Source organism: Alnus glutinosa, chromosome 6 (genome assembly GCF_958979055.1).
Source record: "Alnus glutinosa chromosome 6, dhAlnGlut1.1, whole genome shotgun sequence".
NCBI classification, from domain to species: Eukaryota; Viridiplantae; Streptophyta; class Magnoliopsida; order Fagales; family Betulaceae; genus Alnus; species Alnus glutinosa.
Genome location: NC_084891.1, coordinates 69,099 through 80,679, shown reverse-complemented (window position 1 = coordinate 80,679; position 11,581 = coordinate 69,099). Strand labels below are relative to the sequence as shown.

At 37.7% G+C, this 11,581-nt stretch overlaps 1 protein-coding gene across 3 annotated transcripts in view; it reads right to left on the bottom strand.

The window, feature by feature from the left end:
• Positions 1-5,657: 5,657 nt before the first annotated feature.
• The window catches only part of LOC133871325 (brefeldin A-inhibited guanine nucleotide-exchange protein 5), a 52,833-nt gene continuing 46,909 nt past the window's right edge, over positions 5,658-11,581 (bottom strand). For all 3 annotated transcript variants that reach the window (XM_062308745.1, XM_062308747.1, XM_062308746.1), the window contains exons 30-33: positions 10,989-11,125; positions 10,567-10,873; positions 9,104-9,199; positions 5,658-6,043 (exon numbers count right to left, since the gene is read on the bottom strand). In XM_062308745.1, coding sequence (XP_062164729.1) covers positions 5,981-6,043; positions 9,104-9,199; positions 10,567-10,873; positions 10,989-11,125 — 603 coding nt within the window. In that variant the 3' untranslated portion in view covers positions 5,658-5,980. The remainder of the gene's footprint in view (positions 6,044-9,103; positions 9,200-10,566; positions 10,874-10,988; positions 11,126-11,581) is intronic.

The window sequence follows — 11,581 nt, the reverse complement described above, 5'->3', positions numbered from 1 at the left end:
AGAGAAAATCAATGAAAGATCAGTCAAAAGTCAAACCTTATAACTTACTAGGGCCTAGCCACTCTCATCTAATACACTTCCCTTATGATGCAGCACATAATTGTTTTACTTGTACCATGAAGGACAAGGTAAATTTTACTTGCACATATAGGGTAAGGCATATTGCAAATTCATCACATAAGCAGTGAATATACAATTAAATAGCAGAATTCATATGTTTTACTGCTTGATTCTTATGGTGCTGCAACCTAGAGAGAATGCCAGAGTTTTTAGGTTCTAGGTTCAACTAGCATTTGGTCAATTTGACCATCTTATAAAAAACCTCTTCTCTTATCTAGAATTTCTAGAAGCAAAAAGTTAGAGAAGGAAAAGATATAACTTAGGGGAGTCTTAGATAGTGCGCATTTTCATCGCATGAGGAAAGTAACTATCTATCATTAAGATGCCACAGGAAAACTTAGTAAATATTATGCATAAATTCTCAATCATATATAAACATATTTAATTAATGCAAAATGAACTGAGATATCAGGCAAAAACACATACAATATCTGAAAAGCTATCGAAAGAAAAAAATAAAATTCTGCATCTTCTCCCTAGTTTTTTTTTTTTTTATTATTATAAAAAAAATGCAATATGGAAATAACATCATATGCAAAGCACAATCAAACTTGTGAAAGCTCGATGATGCCAATACAGAAAAACAGTCGCTCGACTTGCTTTTTCTGTCTTCCCCAATAGGTACCTGCAATGCTCTCTCATGAGAAATAGGGGGCAAAACAAACTGGTTCCTAGATTGCATAGAAAGCACACAAATATAACAAGTAAAAGTGCAAGCAATCAAACCTGATGCCTTAGGATTAGAAACCAAATCCTAGGCATGAACACCTTCTCCTGCTAGGTGTGTCCATTCCCCCTCATGGGGTGAATGGTCTCATCCTTCCTGACCCATACCTGCTTCACCCGTGGAGATGATTTGCGGGTCATGTCCATGTTGGCCATACTCTTTAGCATACCTTGCATAAGGCTCAACAACCCTTCATAGCTATGGTTGCTAGTGGGCTTCTGTGGCTTTCTTTTGTAGCGCCTTGATTTGTTCTTCTTTGGTTTGCCACTCTGATTGGCAGGAACAAACTTCTGTTGATGCCGTGGAGCCTGAAGAGCCATCGGAGGTAGAGTGCTTGATGTAGCTCTAGTTGGCAGCTCCTTCTGAACCTTCGACTTCTGAGCCTAGAGCTGTGGGCATTTGAGTCGGATGTGACCGGTGATGCCGCAGTGATGGCAGGTGAGCAAGCTTCTTTTGTTTGAATGCTTTTTGACATTCTCTGTAGAATTATGAATAACATTCTTACAAATAACATTGCCTTTACCTTTTATATGTCTCCTATGAGGAGGGACATATTTGGATGAGGAAGAATCATTAACTTCACTTTTCCTCATAGCATCCTGCTTAATCCAAGGCCTGTGGGATTTCAACAAATAACAATTTGGCCTAATATGACCAATTATCCCACAATTATAACAAGTGGGAGCAAACTTACCTTGTGTTCCTGATTCCTTGGGCATGGGCATCACATGATTAGTTAAGCAAGAATTTTCTAAACAAGCTGTATCTACTATCACATGCTTAATATCAATAGAATCTATTTCAGAATCAGAAGCATGTGAAGTAGAAGTACTCATATCATCAACAATTGAAGCAGGCTTGTTAGAAATATCTGAATGAATACAAAGCATGCTTTTCAAATTATCACTTGAGAATTTTTTAAAGAGATCCTAAGATTCTTTTAATTTATTCTCAAGTGTATCAATAATGTTAAATAGCATGGTATTCTCAGATCTCAAAGAGTCAATCAAAGCATGTGATTCAGATAACTGAACAATCAAAGACTCTTTTTCTTGCTTCACCTTTTTGAGCTCTTTTGGAGAAACAATTTTATCTATTTTAGCAAAAACTTTAGAGAGCTCAATATCATGATTTTCTTCAGATAACTGAGAGAAATCTATGATAAAAAGGTGTATTAAAAAAAAAATAGAAGTCACAAGAGATGTGGATCACACTCAGGAAATAAATCCTAAACAGAGTGTACCCCTTCTGATACCAATTGAAAAATTATTGGACTTCTAATTTTAACAAGTGTGTGTGAACAGTGTGCAACAAAACATTAAATGCGGAATTAAAGGAGACAAAAATTTTGTTGACGAGATATCCACTATTCAGAAGACAAAGCTAGATACAAAGCAGTAACACTCACATACCCCTGATGCAGTGGTCGTACCTTGCTCTCTAACGTGTAACCCAACACGAACACCTCCCAACTAGGTCTCTTACCTGAAGGGGTCTTTAATGGAATCCTTTACTTTAGGGCCAACCCCTAAGATAAACTTCACAGCTGATCAAATCACACACCTGGCAAGAGCTAGAGAGCTAGCAGATTTTCAATATCTCTTTAAACACCCTCTCTAAGCTGTAGAGAATTCACCACCGAATTCTGTGTTGAAAGCATGCCTCAAGCCTCTTAGTTATAGTATTTGGGAACCCAAAATTGTGTTAAAAACGGAGTTTGAGGCATGCGCGTTTGGACGGGAGCCTTGGGCCGTCCGGACGGGCCAAGTATTTCTTGTCCGAAAAGTAATTCTGGAATTTTTTGCAGGGCCGTCTGGACGGGAAAATGTTTCCGTCCGGACGGAGGCTGTCCGGATGCTATTAATGGCCGTCCGGATGCTCAATTTATAGAACTTTTTCTTAGCTTTCCAACGACGCCGATTTCGTCCCAATTCGATATTTGAGTAAAAGGTTATGTCCAAAATACCCGAGGGTATCCGTACGGCTTGACTGAGCGTCCGGACAGTCAATTGCAACCGCCTTTCCAAAATAGCATCGAAAGATTCCATAACAAGGCCGCGTCCGGATGGTGTTGCCCTAGCGTCCAGACGGTTGCACTTCGGCTGCACGTAATTACCATAATAAGGCTAGGAGCGTCCGAACCCTGAAGGCTGACGTCTGGACGGTTGAACTGGTGCACACAATTTCTATAAATGAAGCTTGATTGTCCAGACCATGAAGGCTGACGTCCGGACGGTTGAACTTGGTATGCTCGTCTTGCCTTATAGAGGGCATCGTCCGGACGGTAGCAGCCGTCTTCCTATAACTGCGTCTTGAGGCAGAAACCCTAATGCTTGTCAAACATTGAATGGCGTCCGGACGGATTCACTGGAACACTGGGATCTTCTCGAACTCTGAAGATCGTCCGGACGGATGAAAACTTGAACTGTTCGAAGCTTCTAGACACTGATGGACGTCCAGACGGAAAGTTCTCATCGTCCGGACGGAATACCACGTTGTCCGGACGGATGTTGCTAACTGATGAGCATTCGGACGAGAGACCACATCGTTCGTACGGCTGACAGGGAACCGAAATAAACTTCCTTAAAAACTTCACAGAATCTTCTTGAAGAACATAGCTGCAGAGTAGACTCTGGATAAAGCAGCATCCTTGTGAAAGCAACAACATTACATAGAAGTGATTTTGTCCAACACAAAAACTAACAGGAAATATCTGGACCTTCTAGAAGATGCGAAGTCGATCGATCGAATATAATGTCGATCGATCGAACTTCGATCGATCGCTTTTCTGTTGTTCTGAGAATCGATCGATCGCATCTAGATCGATCGAAGTTGGGTCGACTGAAAGTCTATCATTTGAATTACTGGCTATACAGATAATCGATCGATCGAAATGCCTTGGACGATTTCATCTTTTCAGGATCAACCTTGAACTCTGGATTTAAGGGGTCTTGAATCGAATAATTCAAGACTTATCACTTACTCAATTAGAAAAAAAAAAAGAAAAGGAAAAAGAACAAAAGACAAGTGCTCATGATTGAAAAGACGAGACTGATGAAAATGGTATGCTTTTAAAGAGTTTTCTGAAAAGTATGTAACCGCCAGCCTAAAGGACTGCCAATGGATTGGTTCATTTAAGAAGATAACGACAAATAAAACCTAAGGGTCAATACCAATTCCTATGTTATTTGAGATATGTTAGCTGCACAACAATTTTGCACAACAATTTTACACAACAATTGCACAACAATGTTGATGTATCCAGCATTTTCATTTTTTAATTATTTTTTAAAAATGTTGTCAGCATTATTGTGCAATTATTGTATAAGAGTTGTGTAAATAACATATTTCGTGTTAATTAAACACAAAATTCCCTCTATCTTCCCTGCCACGTCAGATGAGAAAATTGTAAGATAACTGTTGAAATTTGGGACCAGAAGGTAGCCCAGCCCACCGAAACCATAAGACTGGCTTGCAAACTCAAAGGCCACTATGACAGACCCGATCCTATGAGTGTATGTAATAGGGGATCCCCTCTAACAGCTTCGAGATTGAAATGAACATCCAATCCCACAATATCATCAACGCCAATTCAGAGGGATGGGAACTTGAGGCTATTGTTAAGGTAATCCCACGAATCAGCGAGTTCGAGATAGATGCTCTAATGGTCATGTCAAAAACACTATAAAAGGAAAGTTTGAACCAGGTACAAGGGACTTTTGGATCTTCAGTTAAAAACTCACTTATTTACTTTTAGCTCTCCTTCTAAAATACATTGACTTACGCATCGAAGCTATCTTCTGCCCGCACCCACTGACAGGCTCTCGTGCTCACATTTTCCTTTTCTTGCATGTGCAAATTTGCTTTGTACTTACTAGCACTAGGAAACTGTTCTAACAAAAGCTAACATATTCAAAATTCAAAATAACTATAAAAGGAAAACAAATTATGGAGATGCTATGATAAATAAGAAACTGGAATCCAAGGGGAAACTCCTTTGGATCATCTATGACAGACTTGACGAGAGAAATAAAAAGAACATTAAATCAAGCGAAGCATTGAGAGAACTTGTTGATCTTTTAGTGCTAGTATTTCTTGGACGCAAAAGGCCATTGAGAAGGATGTCCAACTTTACAGAGAAGGAAATTTACAAAAGGAACATGAGAAATCCCTTTCTCCCACTCAATAAAGCTGCATGAAAAGTTCCTTCATCCACTTTATTAGCTTTTACCAAGTCTGAATTCATCATTCCTTCCCGGTCATGGGAATAGCCTCTGGTTTTTGGCCAAAGTTTAAAATACTCTTAATTTCACGTAATCTTCTTTAACTTTTGTCATTTTTACAATCTCTATCTCAAAGTTCAAAACTCTTAATTTAATATATCCAATTATAAAAAATTTACAATCTCACCCATCGTGTTACAATTCAGGTTTAAATTAGACGATCTAAGAGTAAAATAACCCTTACACCCTTGTAAACTTAATAGAATTACAAAATTACCAAAATGTTCATTTATTTCTTCTTCTTCTTCTTTTTTTTTTTTTAATTTTTTTTTTTTTATAAAAAAAATTAAGGGTATTTTGATAGTTTTCATGTTCAGGATGAGATTGCAAAAAGATTAAAGGTTGGATATACTAAATTAAGAGTTTTTGAACTTTTAAGGAGAGATTGCAAAAGTGATGGAGGTTAGGAAGGTAAAGCGAAGTTTTTTCAAATTAAAGACAGTAGCTCCCACAAAACTTGAACCAAATCCTTTCTATTACTTTAAATTTGACACCCAAGGTACACACCCGAATCAATCAAGACCAGATTTACTCTTCATATTTTCCTTTCTTAAGAACTTCATTAAAACTCAGCAATAAAATAAAGCTTTGTAGGTAATGTGTAAAAGATCAGGAATAAAGTACAACCACGGAAACTAACACCAGAGCCTCCCTTAAGAGGCACATATCGTTTATTTTCCCTCTTTTCCACCAAAACACAATGACTGCAAAAATCTCTTTGTAGAGCACATCAAATTTTCAGCGTAGAAAGCAAAATCAACTAAAAAATGAGATGACCTGCTTTGCGATGTGCAAAGACTGATATTCAGTTAAACTTGGACGAAGTGACTGGACCCAAAAAAAAATAAATTTATGGCAAAAGAGCTTTCAATTGTGCCCTGAAAAGATCACCAAGAGCTCCACGAACATCCATCTGAAAAAATCAGTTCAGATCGTTAGTATTAAAAACACAGCCAACTAATTGGAACTTGACAGCTAGTGAAATGCATATCCATTTAGTAGCGGCAAGAAAGTTACTGATTCTGAACTTCTCTCTATTGAGTACAGAAAAGTCAATTGAATGGTAATAGAGATGATGATAATTTCTGAAACTTATCCAATTGCAGCATTGGGGAAACCAAATAGCTCTATGCATTGGGAAATGTTAAGACCATCTACCCATGCAATCATATGACTGAGTTGTGCCCTTTCTTTTAACTTTGACAGCTTGATTCAATCAAGTGATTAAGATATCTGAAATAACTAAATTATGCACATACGTCTCAGATGCATTCAACTACAGAAATGGAGTTTAAAATGTGTATGGAGAAAGCAAATATTACTAGACTCCGGCTATCATAATCAATAATGAAGCTTACAAGGGGTAGCAGCTGAAGGATCTGAAATGTCATTCAGTCTTTTCCCACAGCCATGCAATGCCATTCATTTTACCTTTTTTAAGCTTTTTTTTTTTTTGAGGAAACCTTTTTTAAGCTTTGAAGCCAAGGAAGACGCTCATAAATTTGTCACATATCAAATTACAAACTAAAGAAAGACAACATAAAAAGGAAAAGAGGGATTTGTCCCTCTATAATTGCTTCTCCCACCTCTACATGGGCTGCATGTTCGTTTGCTCCCCAAATAGTTTACATCATTTTGCTTCTGTTGACCCCTCCCTGTTGCAAGCCTTCATGGGCTGGTGACCATTGGGGGGGGATTAACAGCAGCAACTATGAAGGTGATTGTGCTGTCCCTTGCAGGACGTGTAGTAGACATAACTACGAAATAATAAGTTTTCACTAAGAAACAAAGAGTAAGTTTCAAATATAATTTAACCTTTCCTATATACACCAAGAAAAGGCAAAAAAGGAAAGAATCCCATAGATTAATAGATTCTTGTAAAAATTTCTACGGAAATTTTATTTTTTACCAAGAGAAATGCCATTTTGTATTCTCCCATCCATCTTTTTTTAGAATTAATTCCATCAAGCCGAAACCGGCTTCCCTTCAGGGAACACATCCCTTCAACTGAACGAAAACAGCGAACCCAAGAAATGTAATGCGAACACAACGGAAAGACAAATCGCTAAGCGAGAATGACCCCTAGCGGGACGCGCCTGAACGCGCCACCGTGAGGGAGAAAAAAGACCAGAGATTTTGTGTTGAGAGAGAGAGTCTTAATACTACACGAGTAATTCTAAATGTCATTCTTGTGTCTCAAAAAATGATGTGGCTTTTAAAATTACCATAGGATCAAAATCTAATAGTGATCTATCACAAATCTAATGGTAATTTTAAAAGTCACATCATTTTTGGAGAGACACAAGAATGACATGAAGCATTATTCCACACTTCCACCCATGTGGTTTTTACAAATCCAATGGTTGATTTTAAAAAAAGATGGATGAGAGAATACAAAATAGAGTGTGGCCTTGACGTACTTCTTCACATGGTCTTTCTTTCGTGATTTTTTACTTTTTATTTTATTTTATTTTTTGCAGTAGGAGTAGAGTGTATACTGCGGCCAAACTTTTATTCCAGTGCAATAAACTGGAATGGCTGCGTTAAGCATCTCAATGCTGAAGATTTGGTCCTGAGATCAGATGGGAAAGACAAGTATTTCCGGCTCACTCTATGCAGCTCAAATAGCCAAGGTCGGTAGAAAAGGAAGTCCTTTTTACTAAATGTATCCTGGGCTTTACTGTACCAAGGCCAAGCACGGGTTTTCATTGAAAATGCATTATATTATGTACCTAGGTGCAAATATGGCACATGGTAAATTGTCCCAAATGCTTTGGGGCTTTGCTAAGCCTTATCTACATGGTTTAAGGCTGGCAACAAAAACCATGTTCTGCTATTGCACTCAATAACAAAAAGATCCCTACAGAAGATAAAAATGAGAAGAAATGAACAAAGTAGAGCGAAAATACTATACAGGAGAATATGTGACAGTCTCAATTATAAATGTAGAAGTGGCAGAGACAAAGGTGATATGGAAGGAGGACAGTCCACTAGCAAGTTATACACAATAACTTGTACTATTCTTGAAAGAGCAATGGCATCAGAGGCAGCCATTTAGATGGTGAAGCAGCAGTGATGCCACTTGTCCGCATTTTTTCAGTAGAAGTGATAAAACTAGGAATTCCTGTATAAATACATTATAGATGGTGAATTTATGACCAGACCATATTCTGGCTCAGTCAGAAACTACTATCACCTAACATTAAAATATAAAACAATATATGCTATTACGGGACCCCAGAGAAAAGAAAATGCCAACTCAAGCCACCTAAGAAACCATAGTTATTGCAGTAGGGTTATTTTTTTCCTAACATCCTCAAGCAGAAGGGACTCGACACCATAATCTTGAGTCTGGGACAAACCGATAAAGCACTTGAATGCATGCGTGTGTTCGGGTGGGTAAATGCCCCATTAAGTTAAAGGTTTATTTATTTTAGTACCATAATTAAAATTGCTTGAATCTAATAAAAAAATGGCTTGAATCTATAAAATGCTAAGAAATCAACTTTGAAGCATAGGTTGCAAAAAATTCTGCTAAGTGAATGCTAAGGAGGTAGCAGCCACTATTAAACTATAAATCTATAGTGAGTTGCACAATCCCATTCTAGAATTTCAGGTGTGGTACAAAATAAGAATCTGGCTAGTTCAGTGGCCAAACAGATGCACAAATAACATGGCATAGTTTCATATGTATCATCTACAAATAGAAAAAATATCTTTTAAGTAGACCACGGTAGAAATAGGCTAAAAAGTCCTTTTTTCTTTGTGTGTGCATGTCTGTTTGAAAGGGGAGGGGGGACAATCATACTTCATGCAAGAAACTACTTCGATACTCAAGCATGGGGATCAAGGACAAACCAAGACATTAAAAAATCAAGGTTCAATAAACAACTTTCAAAAAGGCAGAGAAACCGGCATTAAACCTGTAGAATAGCTTTCACAGAACAAATTAGATCTAGAAGCAGGAGATTACCTGATCACAGCATACAAGTTTTGTAAGCAAAGGGTAGAAGTCTCGCAAGTGTCTTCTGAATATCTGATTGTTCATAAAGCACATGCCTTTAATTACCTGAAAGACCAAGTAGTAGAGAAAAATATCTAGGTTATAACTGCAAATTATGAAAGTGTTTAGGGCAAGAAATCAGGTAAACCTTCCAGTCTGTCCACCGCACAATAACAGTACAGTGAAGGCATGGCTACATTAACTCTTAACAGAATGAGAAAACAAAGATAATAAGTTAAAGCCTATAAGTACAATCACATTAAAAATCTAAACAAAGTTAAGGGACAGTTGGGGGGGGGGGGGGGGGGGGGGGGGGGGGAGGAATCCACCAATGATATCAAAGAAAGGATTTGATGATCCATGCCAAAAGTAAAAAATAAGCAAAATGGAGAAAGACTACCAAACTTGGGAGCTCCCTTGTCAGAGAAAAGGACAAAGGTTTTTATGATTATTTAGTCAACCATGGATGGAAAGAAAGGATTGCAAAGACTATCAAAGCAGGCAGATAGAAAGAGAATAAGTAAAGTATCTTTTATGCAAGCATAAGGCTCGTAATAACATGGCAAAAAAACCAAGCAATACATGTTTCCGCCAAAATACATTTGGCTGGATCACCAAATGGATTGCTAAATCAATTCATTGACTTGTGACATCAGGATGACACTATAAATTATTATTCACTAGTTTATCCAAATAACAAATAAGAAAATATCGAAAGTTAAATTCCTCAAGCATATTTCAACATTAAATGTATGAGTAGTCCAGTGATTAGGGCTCTTCTTTATGACTTTTTAGTCATGAGTTCGAATCTCCACTAGTGCAGTAATTGCTATTGCAGTGGAGAAACAACCCCTCTAGAGCATGTTGCTTTCATTTTTCAAATAGTGCCATCTACAACACTAAATACGTAAGTGGTGAGGTGGTTGGGGGTACTTTCCAAAGATCATGAGTTTGAGGCCTCCTTAATGTGTTTTTAACAATTTTACTGCCAGGTCAAGAACCCGGACTGGGTCATGTGACCCATGAATGCCATCAAGTTGGCTGCGAGACAACATGGCTAACCTACTTTTTAGCAATAAAGTGGTCTGATGACTCTAAGCAAACAATAAGTGATGCCAGTTGACTGTTCAACCAGTTCAACAACCTGAATTGGTCCTGGTTCTAGGATGCTGCACGTGCAAAGACTACACTGTAGGTTTGTGTTCTCTTACAACAGAACAGAATGGCGTAGCACCTTATAGGTGTAAAGAGGCAAAACTCCTTTATAAACAAGGCATGTGATTATGCAAAATACTTGTAATACCATATTATGCAAAATTCTTCGCTAAATCAGCAGCTGCAAAGTACTGAGCATTGAAAAATCATCACAGACAATCCAATAACTCCCAAAAGGCCCAAGTTTCAATATTCCATATAAACAACAAATCAGATACCTTAACAATAATTGGAGAACGTAACTCCAACACTCGATGAATATCCATATTAGTGGTTTCCCCAACACTGGCCTGAACATCAGATGCCTCCCTGAGTACCTGTTCACAGAAAGATACCAATTTCTCTTCAGCTACTCTTTCAAGTTTCTCTTCTGCATTAGAGTTGTTGGCTAAAGTAGTATCAGTGTCTGGATGAGTATTATGATCTCTCTCTTTTCTGGCATCATATCCTGAAGTTGCTTTCTGTAAGATGTCCATATATATGCAAGTTCCTGCTAATTCCTGGCGCAGAAGATTCAAAGGTGGCCTGTCCAAAATTGAAATAACAATGATAAGAGGTTATCCCGTTTCCATAATAAGAAAATTTTTAGGCAAAGGAGAAGGAGAAGATAAATTAATCCGAATACAATTTTGTTGCATACCTTTCATCAGTATTTTGGTGCATGCGCATTCTGAGGTTGGTATATGAATTATAAGAAGCAGAAAATTCCAACAAAGATAGCAATATGTCCATCACAGCAATCTTTTGTGGTGCTTTCAACTTGCTCCAGTATTTCTTCTGCAGATTTTACAGGAAAAAACAGCTTTCAGACACCTTCCACATACTTGAATGATGTAGCAGTAAAATTACTCTTACAGGGTGAAGGGTTTAGTTCAGACATCCCCCCCTCTCTCCCTTTACCAAAAAAGAAGAAGAAAGAAACCATTAGCAGGATTAGGATGGGGTTGATCTAAAATCTCTCCACCTCAATCTCCCAGTCTCTTGTGCAGGGTGGAGATGGTGTTCAAACTTTACATTCTCCACCACTAAATATTCTCCCCACCAAGTAAATAAATTAACAGAAGGAAATGGCAATAGGCCCAAGCTATTTAGAGAACTAGTAAATCTCTCCAACTGTGCCAGCCTTGCAGCTGGAAGATAATTGACTAAAACACAAACTCAAAAGTTTATTATCTTAGATTTAAAATAGATCTTTAATGATTAATAAAAAATCATGCATTTAAGGTAGTGTAT